The 13,622-nt window shown below is 46.2% G+C and overlaps 1 protein-coding gene across 1 annotated transcript in view; it reads left to right on the top strand.

Moving 5' to 3' along the window:
* Window positions 1–13,622, top strand: part of LOC140693567 (uncharacterized) — a 102,086-nt gene that overhangs the window by 61,959 nt on the left and 26,505 nt on the right. The window contains exon 5 of the mRNA XM_072957355.1: window positions 4,226–4,797. Within this exon, the coding sequence (XP_072813456.1) occupies window positions 4,226–4,550 (325 nt within the window). The 3' untranslated portion in view covers window positions 4,551–4,797. The remainder of the gene's footprint in view (window positions 1–4,225; window positions 4,798–13,622) is intronic.

Below are 13,622 nucleotides of genomic sequence, written 5' to 3'. Positions count from 1 at the left end.
CCCCCTCCCCGCTTTCCCTGCCCCGCGACCCCGGGGCTGCCCTGCTCTCCCTTTCCCGCTCCCTGAGGACCAGCTCTGTGGCGTGGGCGCTGCTACCTGGGCTGAAAGCCTCCGGCTCTAACGCCCAGCTTCTCCTGGTGGAGTCGGGATAAGGGAGCGTCACTGCTAAGCGAGGTTCTGTCTCCCCCCTCCATGTTTCTGCCTCAGGTAAGTACCTTGAACACTTTCAGGTGTTATGATGGCGGTGCTTGTTGATGTCACGTGTTTTTATAGTGAGAGGGATTGCAGTGGTGAAAGCAGGGCTTGGTTCTGTTAAAAATGTGCTGAAGGCATGAGGCTGTGAAATCCTCCTTCCTTCCCTCTCCCAGGGTGAAAGGAGTGATCCTCGATTTTCAAAAGATAGTTACAGTCCCTAACTAGCCCAGCCCAGCTAGTGTGTGTTAACAGGAACAGCACCACCAGAGGCCTTGGAGACCCAGGCATATTGCAGCCCTAAAGTGCTCCTGGCATAGTTTGGCTTGTTTAGGTTTTTTGTTTTTCTTAAATTGTGGGACAGACTAGTGTATAAACTGAAAAATAATTGTCAAGAAATAATTTTCATAGGACAGTTTTATTGTGATATAGTTCACACACCATGAATTCCATCCATTTAAATGGTACAATTCAGCAGCTTTTTGCATATTCACAGTGGTGCATGCATTATTATTCCAGAACGTTTTCATCACTTCAGAAAGAGCAGTGGAAATGAATGACCTATCCACCCCTCCCAAGTGGTGGTTCTAAAGAAATTTCTTGGCTATTCCTGACCATAAATTAACTTGTTATATTCCAAGAAAAATCGGGTAGGAATTCTAACCAGAATTGAAATGAATCTGTCTATCAAAACAGGAAGAATTTATACCTTTATGGTATAAACTTCTTCTACCCATGAATATATCTGGGACCCTATCTTTTCATCTGACCAGAGCCTGGCCCATGTGAAGTCCTCACTACTTTTTGGGCTTGTGAATGATGAGATTCTATACATCGTTAGTTGCAACTGTAGCCTTTCACAGAAGAGAAAAGTAACCTCAGTGAAGCAAGTGACTCTCTGATGGTCAGAAAGAGTGACAGCCAGTGCTGGAGTGATCCAGTGGACTTGGTGTTTGCAGCTAGGTTTCTCGACCACCTACAGTTAAGGGGATTAGAGAGTTCTTTTATTTTTTCTTAATGGCGTTGCATTTATTTTTACTTATTTTTTAAAATTATTTTTTATTTAAGTGTATTCAATTTACAATGTTAGTTTCAAGTGTACAGCAGAGATTCAGTTATAAACATATGCATATGTATATATATATGTTTTAGATTGTTTTTAGTATAAATCACTACAAGAAATTGAATATAGTTCCCTGTGTTATGTAGCAGGTCCTTGTCATTTATTTTATATTTACTAATTTGTATCTGTTAATCCCCCCTTTCCTGCCTGCTAAACACAGTTTGCTTTCTATGTCCATGAGTCCATTACTAGGAGCACCGTTTTTCCTAGTAATATATGCTCTTTTGCTGCTTTCAGTTTCAGTAATTCCATCTTATCTGTGGGCGCTTTTCTTCTGGTGGCCTTAATGTGGTTTGCACACGTGGTAAAAGAGATCTGTATTTGGGAGAACCCCAGGCCTCGTGTAGTCCCTGGTACAGAGTGCCCACTGAATTGATGCTTGAACTGGGAAAAAAGCACAGTAAATGTTGGAATTTCCACTATGGTTGAGAATTCTATAACCTCTTTTGACAAATTTAATATTGGCTGCACCCATTCTGGGTAATTTGGTGGAAATTCATGTTATGGTGGTGAAGAGACGGGGCCTTGTATGCTTCTTCTCTTTCTGTTTTCTAACACTCATTCTCCTGGGCCTTCCAGATCCTCCCCTAGAAGTGCCAGGTCTGGCTTGGTGCTGCGCTGAGGCAATATTTGTTAATAAGGCCCTTTCCTCATCTCTTCTGAGCCTCCGGTTCTTTCTCTGCACAATGAGGGCTTAGACTAGATAACTACTTTTCAGTTTCTTTTAAAGCCATGTTTCCTTTGAGAAACAGAAAATGCAAATCTCTCCTCTCAAACCAACCCATTAGATTTTGAAAAGTCCTCCAAGGAGTGACATAGCTCTTTGTGGAAAATGAATGTGATTGTGATTCCAGGTGACACAGAAAAGACTCTTCAGAGATTGATTGCAGGGAGAGGGCAGGAAAGGGGCAGTTTGTCACACTTTCTAGTGTGAGCACTGGAGCAGGGGCTTGGATTTAAATACGGTGTCTGACGTGGCCTCTCTCTAATCTTGTAGAATGTGATAAACTACTCTACCTCAGTTTCTTGATGTGTCAAGTTGGGGTGATAATATTTTAAGGCTTTTGTGAAACATTATGCAAATAAGACATTTGTGTATGGGTAGAAACAAGACCTGCTAGGGATTCAGGGATTTGTTTAAAAAAAAAAATCTTGTCCATAGCACTCTGTCTGTGTGTATTTAGTAGTTCCTGAAGGGTGAGGGTGAGTCTAAAGTCCATCGTGGGACAGGTGGCCCATGATTCTCTGTGCCCCTGAATGCCCCCTCCTCCCCAGTCCTCTTCCTCAGTCCAGGATGAAGTTCCCTAGTAGATTTACTCAGAGGTCTTGTGAAAATGGCTATTCATTTTATTGTTTCACCAAGAAGGGCTGCCATCATGATCTCTGTGGTCAGGTTTTGAAGGGCTGCCATCATGATATCTGGTAAGAATTCTATGGAATTGGGTGTTTTTATTTAATGAAAAGAAAAAAATTACAAATAGAAAATTAGAACAAGGATGGTCACATGGGCTCTTGGAAGTGGACACCATTAGAAGTTGGAGGGACTAGTGGGCTCAGTGGGAATGTTAACTGAGTGTATCTCATGGGCTGGGCATTGTCCTATTTGTACTGTGTGTTCCTTATTTGAGACAGTGAGCTCACCTAACCTCGAAAACCTCTTTAAAAAATTAGACTTTTTATTTTGAGATGTAATGTAGATTCCCATGTGGTAGTAAGAGATAATATGGAGAGAGCCTATGGACTCTTTTCCCAGTTTTCCTTAATGGTTCCATCTTGCAATATTGGGGTACAATTCATTACTGACTCACTAACAATTTGAGGTTTGTGTTATTGCCCTCATTTCTATCCACGATTAAATTGGGGCTTAGAGAAGCACACAGGCCTGCCCAGGTCACCCACATTGTTAGTGCAGAGTCTGGTGAACGTGGGCTTGGGATTCCCAGGAAGTATCATTATGATGGTCTTTGGCAGGGAGCAGCATTCACTTTGCTTGTTTATTCATTCATTCAAGAAACATTTATTGAGTAAATTCTGTGGGTCAGATGCTTTCTTAGGGTTATCTGATTCTTCAGCAGTACTGAGAACCAGGAAATATTTATATTTTTTAAACTGAGAAAATTAGCTCTGAGAGGTTATAACTCCCCCAAAGGAAGAATAGCTCATAAAGGGGGGATAGTACAATTGTACAGTCACCACTTTTTATGCAGGTGGTACCCTAGGCATTTTACATTTGCAAACGTCCGTAATCCAGATATATTCTTGCAAGGCATGGATTTTTTTTAATTGATGTATAGTCAAGTTTACAATGTTGTGTCAATTGCAAGGTGTTTTTTGACTTTTGAATTAAAAAATACTTTTTCAGGAGGGAAATTAGGTGTATTTATTTGTTTGATTTTTTAAAATGAGGTACTGGGGTTTGAACCCAGGACCTCGTACATGCTAAGCATGTGCTCCACCAATGAACAGTACCCTCTACCCCAAGGCAAGTTTTCTTATCCATTACTATGAAGCTAAGGGGTTCAAATAAATTGAATAGGAATCCAGATCTTTTGATCCTACTGTGGTCCTTCTCTTTATATTCTGCTGAAGGGGGTTGGGGAAGCATTTCCTTTGTTCATTTCTTTATTCAGCATTTTTGAGCAGTGACTTTGCATCAGGGCCTTGCTAGGTGCTTGGAAATAGAAAATAAGAAATGACCTTTCTCTGCAGAGGCAGGAAGCCTAGACCAAAAGCTGGGTAATGTGATCCGAGCTACAGTAGCCATGTGCAGACTATGAGGACAAACTGTACCCCCGGATTTGCTTTGGCTTCCCTTGCCTTCTGTCTGGTACACACCAGGTCACCGCAACCCAGATGGGCCCATAGCACACAGCAGAGTATGTACCTCGATCTCCTCTCCTGTCTCGGCAGGGCCTGCAACATGAGCATCCCTGACTACGTGCAGTGTGCTGAGGACCACCAGACTCTTCCCGTTGTAGTCCAAACCATGGAGATCATCTCAGAGGAGAATTTCTTTTGCATCTATCAGCTACTCACCTCGGTGAGCCTTATCAGCCCATGTGGCTCCCAGTGGACACTCTGTATCCACTACAGGCACCGCTATGTGCCCGAGAATGGGTGGAGCGTCTTCCAGAAACACTGCAAGGTCGTGGGCCTTGTCACCATTACCGACTGTCTCTCTGCCAAGGCCTTGGAGAAGCTCCACGTGCAGAGGAGCTGTATGGCACCTCGATAATGACTCTCAGCTCTTTGTCTTTGTACTGCATGTGGAGGAAGTCGAGCAGCCGCGCACCGACGTTGCCTTCAAATTTAGAGGACTGCAGGGTGGTGGAGAAGAGGATCGAGGACTTCACTGAGTCACTCTTCATCTTGCTCAATTCCAAGTGGCTGGATGGTGGCCCCAAGAATTCTGGGGACAAGATCCCCCTCCCCTGCATCCCGTTTGAGAAGGAGGACTTCATGGGACTGGACACAGACAGCAGGTAAATTTACCTGGAGGCCAGTCCACCCTGGCTTTGTGCCGGATTGTTTCCCTACATCCAGAAAGGGATCAGCAAGGAAGAAGTCTGTCTTGTAGCCAAGGGGGGATGGAGATGCAGCCCGCCGGTTTACAGACATTTCAAAGTGAATCCGCCTTTGTTTCAGAGAGATCCTTTTAGGGTTAGTGTGGACACTTACTCCCGCTTTACAGCCATGACCATGGTGGGACCCCTGGGGTTGCTGTCCAATAAAGTAGCCAAAGCCACTGATGCTAGGAGCACTGGGGAGGAGGCTGGACTGAGCTGAGATGTGCTCTAGGTCAAATGCACATCAGACACTGAGGCTTGTCTAGTAAAAGTATATAAACTATCTCTTTACTTCCTATATTGATTACATGTCAAAATGATAGTATTTTACATACAGTAGATTAAGTAAGATCTGTTCTTAAAATCAGTTTCTAGTATTTGTTTTTTGTTTGTTGGTTTGTTTCTTTGTTTACCATTTTAAACGTGGCAAATGGGAAACGTTATTTACATGGCTCTCATTTCATTTCTGTTGGGCAGCCTGTCCTGGGACAGTCTCATCCCTTTGCTTATAGATGAGATGCTGAACCCCGAGAGGCGGAACGAGGAGCTGGTTGAGCTGGGGCTGGAGCCGGTGTCTCCTGCCTCCCAGGCCCAGCACCTATTCTGCTCAGGCCCTCTCTTCTTGCCCGACAGCCTCCATGCCAAGTTAGGACATCAGAAACACCGCCGGGGACTTCCGAATGAACTCCTTATGCAGGGAAAGGCGTATCACGGTGTATGGGACAGAGCAGGGAAATGTTCATTCTCACTTTTTCCCTGTGATTAAGTCAACGGCCCCACATTGCCTCGGAAGTACAGACGAGCTCTTCTGGGCTGCCTACCCCCCCAACTTCAGCTCTGTTTCCCGGTGTATCTGTTGTGCTGTCCCTCAGGCAGAAGAGGGTGAGATGCCTTTTCCGAGACGTGGAAACCTTTGCTGGGGAGAGTGAGGGAAGCTGTGTTCCCCCGGCCTACGGCCTCTGTCCTTGAGTCTGGAGAGGGCTCATGGTGGTCCCACAGGTGACGGTCGGAGAACCTGGCACATGTTTCTGGGCCCGCTGTGAAGGAAGTGCTCTGTGACTCTTGAACTTAGCTAAGATCAGATCCTACTCTCTGGTTGTTGGTAAGTTGGAGGAGAAGATGCTAGAGAATTGATAAAAAGAATGTCTAGACCAGCCCTGTGAGTGAGAAGCACAGGGGACACGAGTCCCACCTGCGAGAGATAATGTAGCGGGCTCTGGATGAATTTTCTGTTCCTCCCAGACATACCTCTATGACTTAAGGAAGGGGAGAGGCATGCTGTAGCCATGATCTGTACTTGTCCTCTCAGGGCCCTGTGATCTACATGCCCGCACTCCCCATCTGCTTCTTAAGATGAGCTGGCATGTATAGGAGCCTGGGCACTGCTGAGGGCATAGCTGCCAGCACCGTGCTACACCAAGTCTGGCTCCGTTCACCTCTCCTGTCAACACCTGCTGAGGCCCCAGGCATTAGTCAAGGTAGGTGCATCAGTGCAACATAATCAGGGACCACTTCTCCCCCTGGACAGACTGGTGAGTGAGCAGTGGAAGCCTGGAGCCCTGCCCCAGCCCCCACGCCAGTGCCTCCTCTTTTGTCATAGGAGGCACTGGTGATATTTTTGCTCAACAAATGCTTGTCTCTGAGTCTGCAGCCCCACCAGAGAATGCCAGATTGTTTTTGTCTTTTGAAGTCTGCCCTTGGGACTTGGCGGAGTATCCGGATGTGTAATTAGCCCACAGTGGTTGACACTGTCCCCATTGTTTACCCAGAACCTCGTGTACCAGGCATGGCTCCCAGTATCGAAATACAGCAGCGCATTAAACCTCCCTCCTTTTGGGTCTGTCTGTTCTGGTACCATAAGGGCTCAGCCAGCTTCTGAACGTCAGTGAGATAACGCGGCCAGTGAGCTCGGGTCAAGCACATTCTCCTCCAGTCACTTTTACCCCATTGTTGCTTTTAGTATTCCACAGTCATTAATTATTTAAACAATTCTTTGGTACAGGAGCAGAGCCTAATTCTCTCCTGCTACTCTTGGTGGAAGTGAGTAAAACGGTCCAGACTGAAATGCGACCACAATTTGTAGCTCAAAAGCTGCCTTGAAGCTTGTAGGTGGAATTTTGGTTAGGGGCGCTGACCACGTTGGGGTCCCCTGGCAGCGCCACTCCCCTTAGGTCCCTGCTTTCCCTGGAGCAGGGGGTGAGGGTGGGTCTCACCATCCCCTCATCCCTGGCCTCACACACTCACGTAAATTCTTGTACATGCTGTCAAAATCATTTTTGTTCTTGTGTGTTTCTAATTTTCTCTTGTTCCTCTTTTCCTTTTTCTTTATTCCTTTTTCATTTGTACTGCCCAGTGAGCATGTTGTTGCATCTGAAAATGTGGGCTGTGCACACCCTGCATTGGAAATAGCCAGATTGCCCTCCATACTGTCTCCATCGCTTTAAAAAGCAAAATCTTAATATCTGTCTTGATCCATGTATTATCCTAGTCATTTTGTATTTTCTAATGTTTTGGAATATTTGCTTTGTTAGCACATTACCCACTGGTGTTAGATACCTGTTAAAATCCTTGCTTTGAGGAACCTGTTTGGTCCTCCTTTTATTTGGTGACAAATGCGCCCTTATTAAATTTGTTTGATTGTTTTGAAGAAGTAAGATGCGAATTGATTTAGTCGGCTGCTCAGGGATTCTTTTCATGGAGTATTTAAACTTGTAAGGTCAAACTCTGCAGCATTTTGCTCGATTCCTGCTTTTACACAAACGTGCTCGGCACGCGGTTCCTGGCTGTCGCTGTGTGACGTGCGTGACGGCGCTTCCTGGCCGGCGGTCACTGGTGAGGAAGTGGCCGGCTCGGGGGTGACAGCTGCAGGGGACGCTGTTGGAGGAAGCGGTCACCGTTTGGTTCTTTAATTTTTTTTTTTTGCATTCAACTTCCCCGTGCCATTTACTTTACTTTGCCTTCATAAAGGGGCAGAATTGGGTCTAAAATCCATGACACTATTTGTTCCCTTTACGAGGCTGGTTTTTCTGGGTATCAGGACAACATGACCTTCTCCTAAGTAGCTGGCTCACCTGGATCTGTTGGACACAGGGACAGCTAAAAGGGCCGTAGCTTCCTCTCTGCTCCAGCCAGTGGGCATTCAGAGCTGGGTCTGTGGTTTGCCTCAGCAGCCGTGCAGACCTCCCTGCCCCGGCCTTTACTTTTAACCCATGTTGGCAGTAAAGACTTGAATCCGTTTCTGTTGCAGCTGACATCCACCACTGACAGCCGTGTCGTTAGTTTGTGGTAGTCAGTCTCCAACACCCCAGACAACCGTGAAGGAAGATGATTTGGCCGACCTAGGACCCTGGATTCTCACCCTCACCATGGTTCATCTCACCCGGTGGAAGGGTTTGGCCACCACCATCATGCTGACCATGAGGCCTTGTTTCTCCTTTCATGCTCTGGTCCAAATGTGGACACTTCATTTTTCACTGAATCTGTCTCGCTTGAGACAGGCCAGAATATCTGAATGAGTCCATCACATTCTGGGTGGGGAACAGAACAGAAGTAAGTGTCGCAAGTAGATGGAGTCTAGGCTGTGCGGGTTGGCAAATGCAGGCTGGGATCTGTGATGGCTGGGCTGTACACTGGACACAGGTCTTTCCCGTGGCTCCCGAGAGCCCAGGAGTTGGAGTGATAACAGCCTTGCGTGGGTTCCCCCATCCTCATCTGCTCACTGGCAAGTGTGTCTGCTAATTAGGAGCTCCCCCAGACCTCGGGCCCTTCAAAGCTCAGACCACGGGAAAATCTTGAGTCCCTTCTCCTGGGCCTCCTGTGTGAGAATCCAGTGCCTTCTGAGGTGACCAGCGGCAGGAGATGCCTCCCCCTCCAGGGAGCACCCTACGGCGGACTGTTAGTGAACCATGCTGTGAGCTTGTGTGTTTCCGGCCATGGTCCCTGCAAAACCACACTTGAGATCAGCTTATTGGCGAAAATAACAGGACTGATTCCAGGGCAGGGCCGGGGGGAGGGAACAGTGGAAATTGAATGTGAGCTGAGACAACTAGGTGGGTGCTGAGGCTGTTACTAAAATGGGGAGTCTGGGAGGTACCTGCCAGGAATCGAATTCCAGAGTAAATGGTGGACATGAGGCATTTTTAAGATGCCATTTTTCATCCAAGTTAGGACTTCAAAGAGGCACTCGGCTCTATGAGACTGGGGCTCAGGTGAAGGAGCTGGACTAGAGATACAAGTTGGGAGTCGTCATTCTTAGCTGGTGTTCACAGCCTTGCATGTGAATTAGATCATCTCGAGAGCTGCAGACTGAGGCTGAGGGAGGGGAGGGCTGTGCCTCGGTTGGAGGTAAGCCCAGACCATGCAGCTTTGGTGTGTCAGCCAGCGGCGTTTATCATTTTCAGAGCAATCCCATTTATCCTTAAGGGGCCTGGGGGTCAGCAGGGCCAGCCAGAAAGAAATCCAAAGGGAGAGTCTTGGCCACGTGTGCGTCTTAGGAAGGTGCAGAGGCTGCAGGATACGGAAGGTTAGAATCCTCAGAAGCTGGAGTTGGAGTGGGGAGAAGGTATTCACAGTCACCTGTGAGGGAGGGAGGGAGGCCTAGGGAGTCCCCACCCTACTGGACTCGCTTTCCCATGAACAGGAGGCAGTCAGACAGAGGATCTGAGGTAAGAAGGATGGGCACTGGGAGGGGAGCCAACCTGGAGAATGGTGCTTGGAAAGTTCTGGAATAGTCTCCCTGAAAAATAGAGTTAAAAATACCCAGACTCTTAAGAATATTGTTAGTGACTTGGGAGGAGGCAGTTGTTTTTCTGGCCTCCTAATTGTAAGTCATGTATCCAGGGATACACAGAAGATACGGGCAGTCTGTTCCGGGGACTTGATCCTTACCAGGGGGATCAGTGCAAGTTTAAAGGGGCAGAAGGGCAGCGGATCGAAACTAGCCAGGCCCCGTGTCAGGTAGCAGTCGGCCGCCCTACTTGCGTGTTTCATTCACATCCATGACTCCCAGGTGGGCGCTGACAGCCCCCTTTTGGGGATTGGGAAGCCTTCTCAGAGGGGTTAAGGAATTGGTTTTTTTAGCGGTTGATAAATACTGTAGCAGGATTCAAGCAGAGCCTTGTCAGACTTCAAGGGCATGTTCTCTCTACTGTTTCCAGTACTTCCCTGTTATACCTGGAATGGTGAAGTGGGTCAGATTTGGAGCCTTTCAGAAAAAGTATGATTTAAGTGCCTCAGGACTGTTTCACAAAGCTCAGCGTTCTTTGATGGTTCTGAAGCATGCAGTGCTTTTCGCCCCACAGAGGTAACGTCTAACTCCATTGTCGATGATGTGGTTGCAAATGATATACAGGTGTAAAACCACACTTCGCAGCTTCTAAAGGGAAACTCTCCAATTCTCCCTTGGTCGGCTTTCTTCCACGGGGTGTAACTGTGCTGCAGCATAGGCCTGAGCTTCCGTATGGAGTGAGGATTTAATATCCGAAGTTAGCATAAAATGGTCAGATGAAGAAAACCGACATTGACAATTTATTTTTGGGTTTCATTAGTCAAGATATACTATCAGTTAATGGCCCATATAGCAAATGAAATTCAGTATAGGACATTGCATTTCTTCCTTTCTATTCAGAGTTCTCTTACCGAATAAGGTTGCCTGCTTTGGAACATCAGTTTCACCACACGGCACCTATCAGTGTGTTGGTGTGATTGCATTTACAGAGTGAATCTAATCTGGGCTTCCTCAGCCCCAAACACTTCAGTGCAGAATCACGGGCTGTAGACGTCTGTTAGTCACGCAAATACTTCTAAAATTATATGATGCCAGAAAAGAAAGAAGAGAGAGAGAGAGAGATTGCCTTTATCAAAGTTCCTTTCAGTTCTAACTGCAAACTGTTGTTGAGCAGCTCTGGTTTCCTTTGGATATGAATGTATACATTTCTTTGCATGTAACCTAGGTTTTGGACTAGAACACCAAGTTCTTGCTGTCCCCAAGCCACAAAAATAGTAGCCAAATTGCACACGTGTGAAATAGTTTATACTTTTTTCTGAGAAAGTATCCTTGAATTTGGGACTTGGACTGTGATTTCTGCTTTTTGCTTCCCTCAACCGTCTTGTAATCTCTCACTCCTTCCCACGTGGTTCCCAAGTGTTCGTGGTCTCAAAGGAGCGGGCAAACACCCAGTTGGTCACCATGTACTGCTGCTATAGATAGAGACCAGACAAGACCTAAAGGACATTATCGGAGAGGAATTCCTGGAAGAAATGGGCTCTACATTCAGTTGTGAGGACAGAGTAAGAGTCAGCCAGGAGAAGGAGTCAAGAATGTGTCTCAGATCGCAGGTGCAGCCCGGGCAGAGGCCTGGAGGCTTTTGGCGTGGGCACCCGGGGAGAGTGCCCTGTGCAGTCCAGGGTGGAGGGAGCCCCTGCTGGGGAGGACACTGGAGAGAGTCCGGGATGTAGGGCTTTGGAAGAAGTTGAGTTTTACTAGAACTGACACAGTAGGCAGTGAAGGGTGTCAACAGAAGTGACCCTCAGGAAAGGTACTTCTGGTTTTGCTTCTGATATTCTACAGACCGAAGGATCGGGACGGGCGAGAGCAGGTATGTCTGTCCCTTTGAGACCCAACCGGTCATTCATTTATACATTACACATGCACTTCTGTGAGTCTAGGGGAGAGAGCGTGTAGCCACTTTAGTAAGCAAAATGTATTTGCTTCTTGAGAGCTTAGCATTGTCAGAAGTTGACTTAGCCTAGAATGTTCTAGGAAGAGAGGAACAAATTGTGGAGGTTGGAGGGAGGGAAGGCTTCCTTGGGAAACAGTCAAAATGAGACTGGAGCAAGTGGGAAGTAGGAGCAGGTCAGGGGCCCCTGTGGTCACTGGGGACCTGTGTACTTAGGTGAGGATGGGCGAGCAGGGTCTGGGGTGGGGCTAGAACTCTAACAGGGAGCCTCTAAAGGGTTTGAAGTGGGGGTTGATGTAATCAAATTTGTGATTTGGGAAGGCTGCCGTGGCTCTCTGTGTTTGTATAGCGGGGAAGAGGGGGTGGGTGCCACCAACTGGGGGATCATTAGAAGACCATTCACAGGCTGGGATATGGGCATCGGGGCTACTTGGGGATGGCAGGGGCAGTGTGGATGCCGGCTTTCCTTATTGGGGGACTTGTTAGCGGGCCGACCTAGAGGCATTTTGTGGCTGGAAGAAAACTGATGGAGGCCGCCAGGTGGATTTTCCTCTTCTCTCCTTCCCTGCCTAGTGTGATGATCTTAGCTCAGCCAACATTTGGAAAAAAAGAGCTAATTTCCAGGGTTGCCCAGGACTTTGTAGAGCTCCTTCGAGTGAGATCTGATCGGATTTAGGTTTGTGTTCAGATCTGGATGTTCACTTAGCTAGAAACGTCCTGTCATTTCGATTTCCATAGGGGTTTTTTACTTCATAAAGATTGCTTTCTTGGTGAGAGGAAATTTAATACAGCTGTTGTCTTTTTCAAAAAAATCATATCATTTAAGAACTTTAATATTCAAAAGAATAGAAATATATAAAATTTTTAAGGAAGTCTTTGGTGTAGTTTCTTTGCTTTCTGAGCTAATGTGGAGTTAGAGCCTTTGCATTACTTCATAGCACATCCTTGTCAGTATTTAAAGAGCTGATAGTGGGCGCCCCAGGCCCCACCTCTCAAAGAATCGTTAAAGTTTTCTCTGAAATAGTGAGGTCATAAAGGTCTTGTTTTCAGAAATCAAACGGTTTATAATACGCAGCATAGCCACATTTATAAAATAATAATTAGTTCAAAATTAAGAAAGTGGAGGATAATTGATTTTTTAAAGCCTATACATAAACTTTCTTGTGCTAATGTTGCAAGTGGAAATTTTGAAAAGAAAAATCCTACTGCAATATCATCTACATGGAATACATATATGAGTTTTACGCTTGAAAAGTAACTGCGCAGTGGTTTTCAAAGTCAGGAGCATTCCAGCTCAGATACTGGCAGTGATGGTTGCTGGTTTTCAATGAAAGAGCCTAAATTTGCCTTCTTAGCTTTTTTATTTTTGTATTGAGAGGGTTGATTAGTGCTTTGCGAGCATGATTTTGGGGCAAATTGAGGGCAGATGTCGTGTAAAAACAGTGAGATATTTCCATGCATTTTATTTTCTGGACATCACCAGGGCACATGTGGGGTTTGTGCCTGTAGGCTGGAATGCTGCAGGACTCCCTAATCCATCACCATTATGTCCTGGAGCTGCTCAGGTCATTGAATGCTTTTCTGTTGCTTGGAGGAAAGGTGGTCTGATGGAGATGATCAGATGTGCAGTTAAAGTGCTATTACTTGAAATAAGAGTAACCTAGAAACATTGTTCTAACAATACAGGATGAGGGAGGAGAATTGTCTGAGCTACTTGCAGTGGGGAGTCTTCTCATGTTTCTCCCACACCGTGACTCCTGCCAATATCCGCCACAGTCCTGCACGGTAGTCCTGCCGAAGCAAGCAAGCACTTTGCTCAGAAACGCACTGAATTTCCTTGTGCCTCTGTTTGTTGGCTTTTTTTTGAAAGCACATTTTGCCCTTTGCTTAAATGCCATCCATGCTAGTCAACTCTTACACTCAGTTTTCTGGAACTCGTCCATACATAGCTGCTGAATGGATGAACAGAATGTAGTATCTCCATGTAGTGGAAGATTATTCACACGTAAGAGTGAATAAAAAAGAAAAAAAAAAGAGGAAAATGAAAAAGGCCACCTGTTTTTG

Source organism: Vicugna pacos, unplaced genomic scaffold, assembly GCF_048564905.1.
Source record: "Vicugna pacos unplaced genomic scaffold, VicPac4 scaffold_19, whole genome shotgun sequence".
In the NCBI taxonomy this organism is placed as follows: domain Eukaryota; kingdom Metazoa; phylum Chordata; class Mammalia; order Artiodactyla; family Camelidae; genus Vicugna; species Vicugna pacos.
The sequence above is the reverse complement of the archived record's forward strand: the minus strand, read 5'-3'. Positions and strand labels throughout refer to the sequence as shown.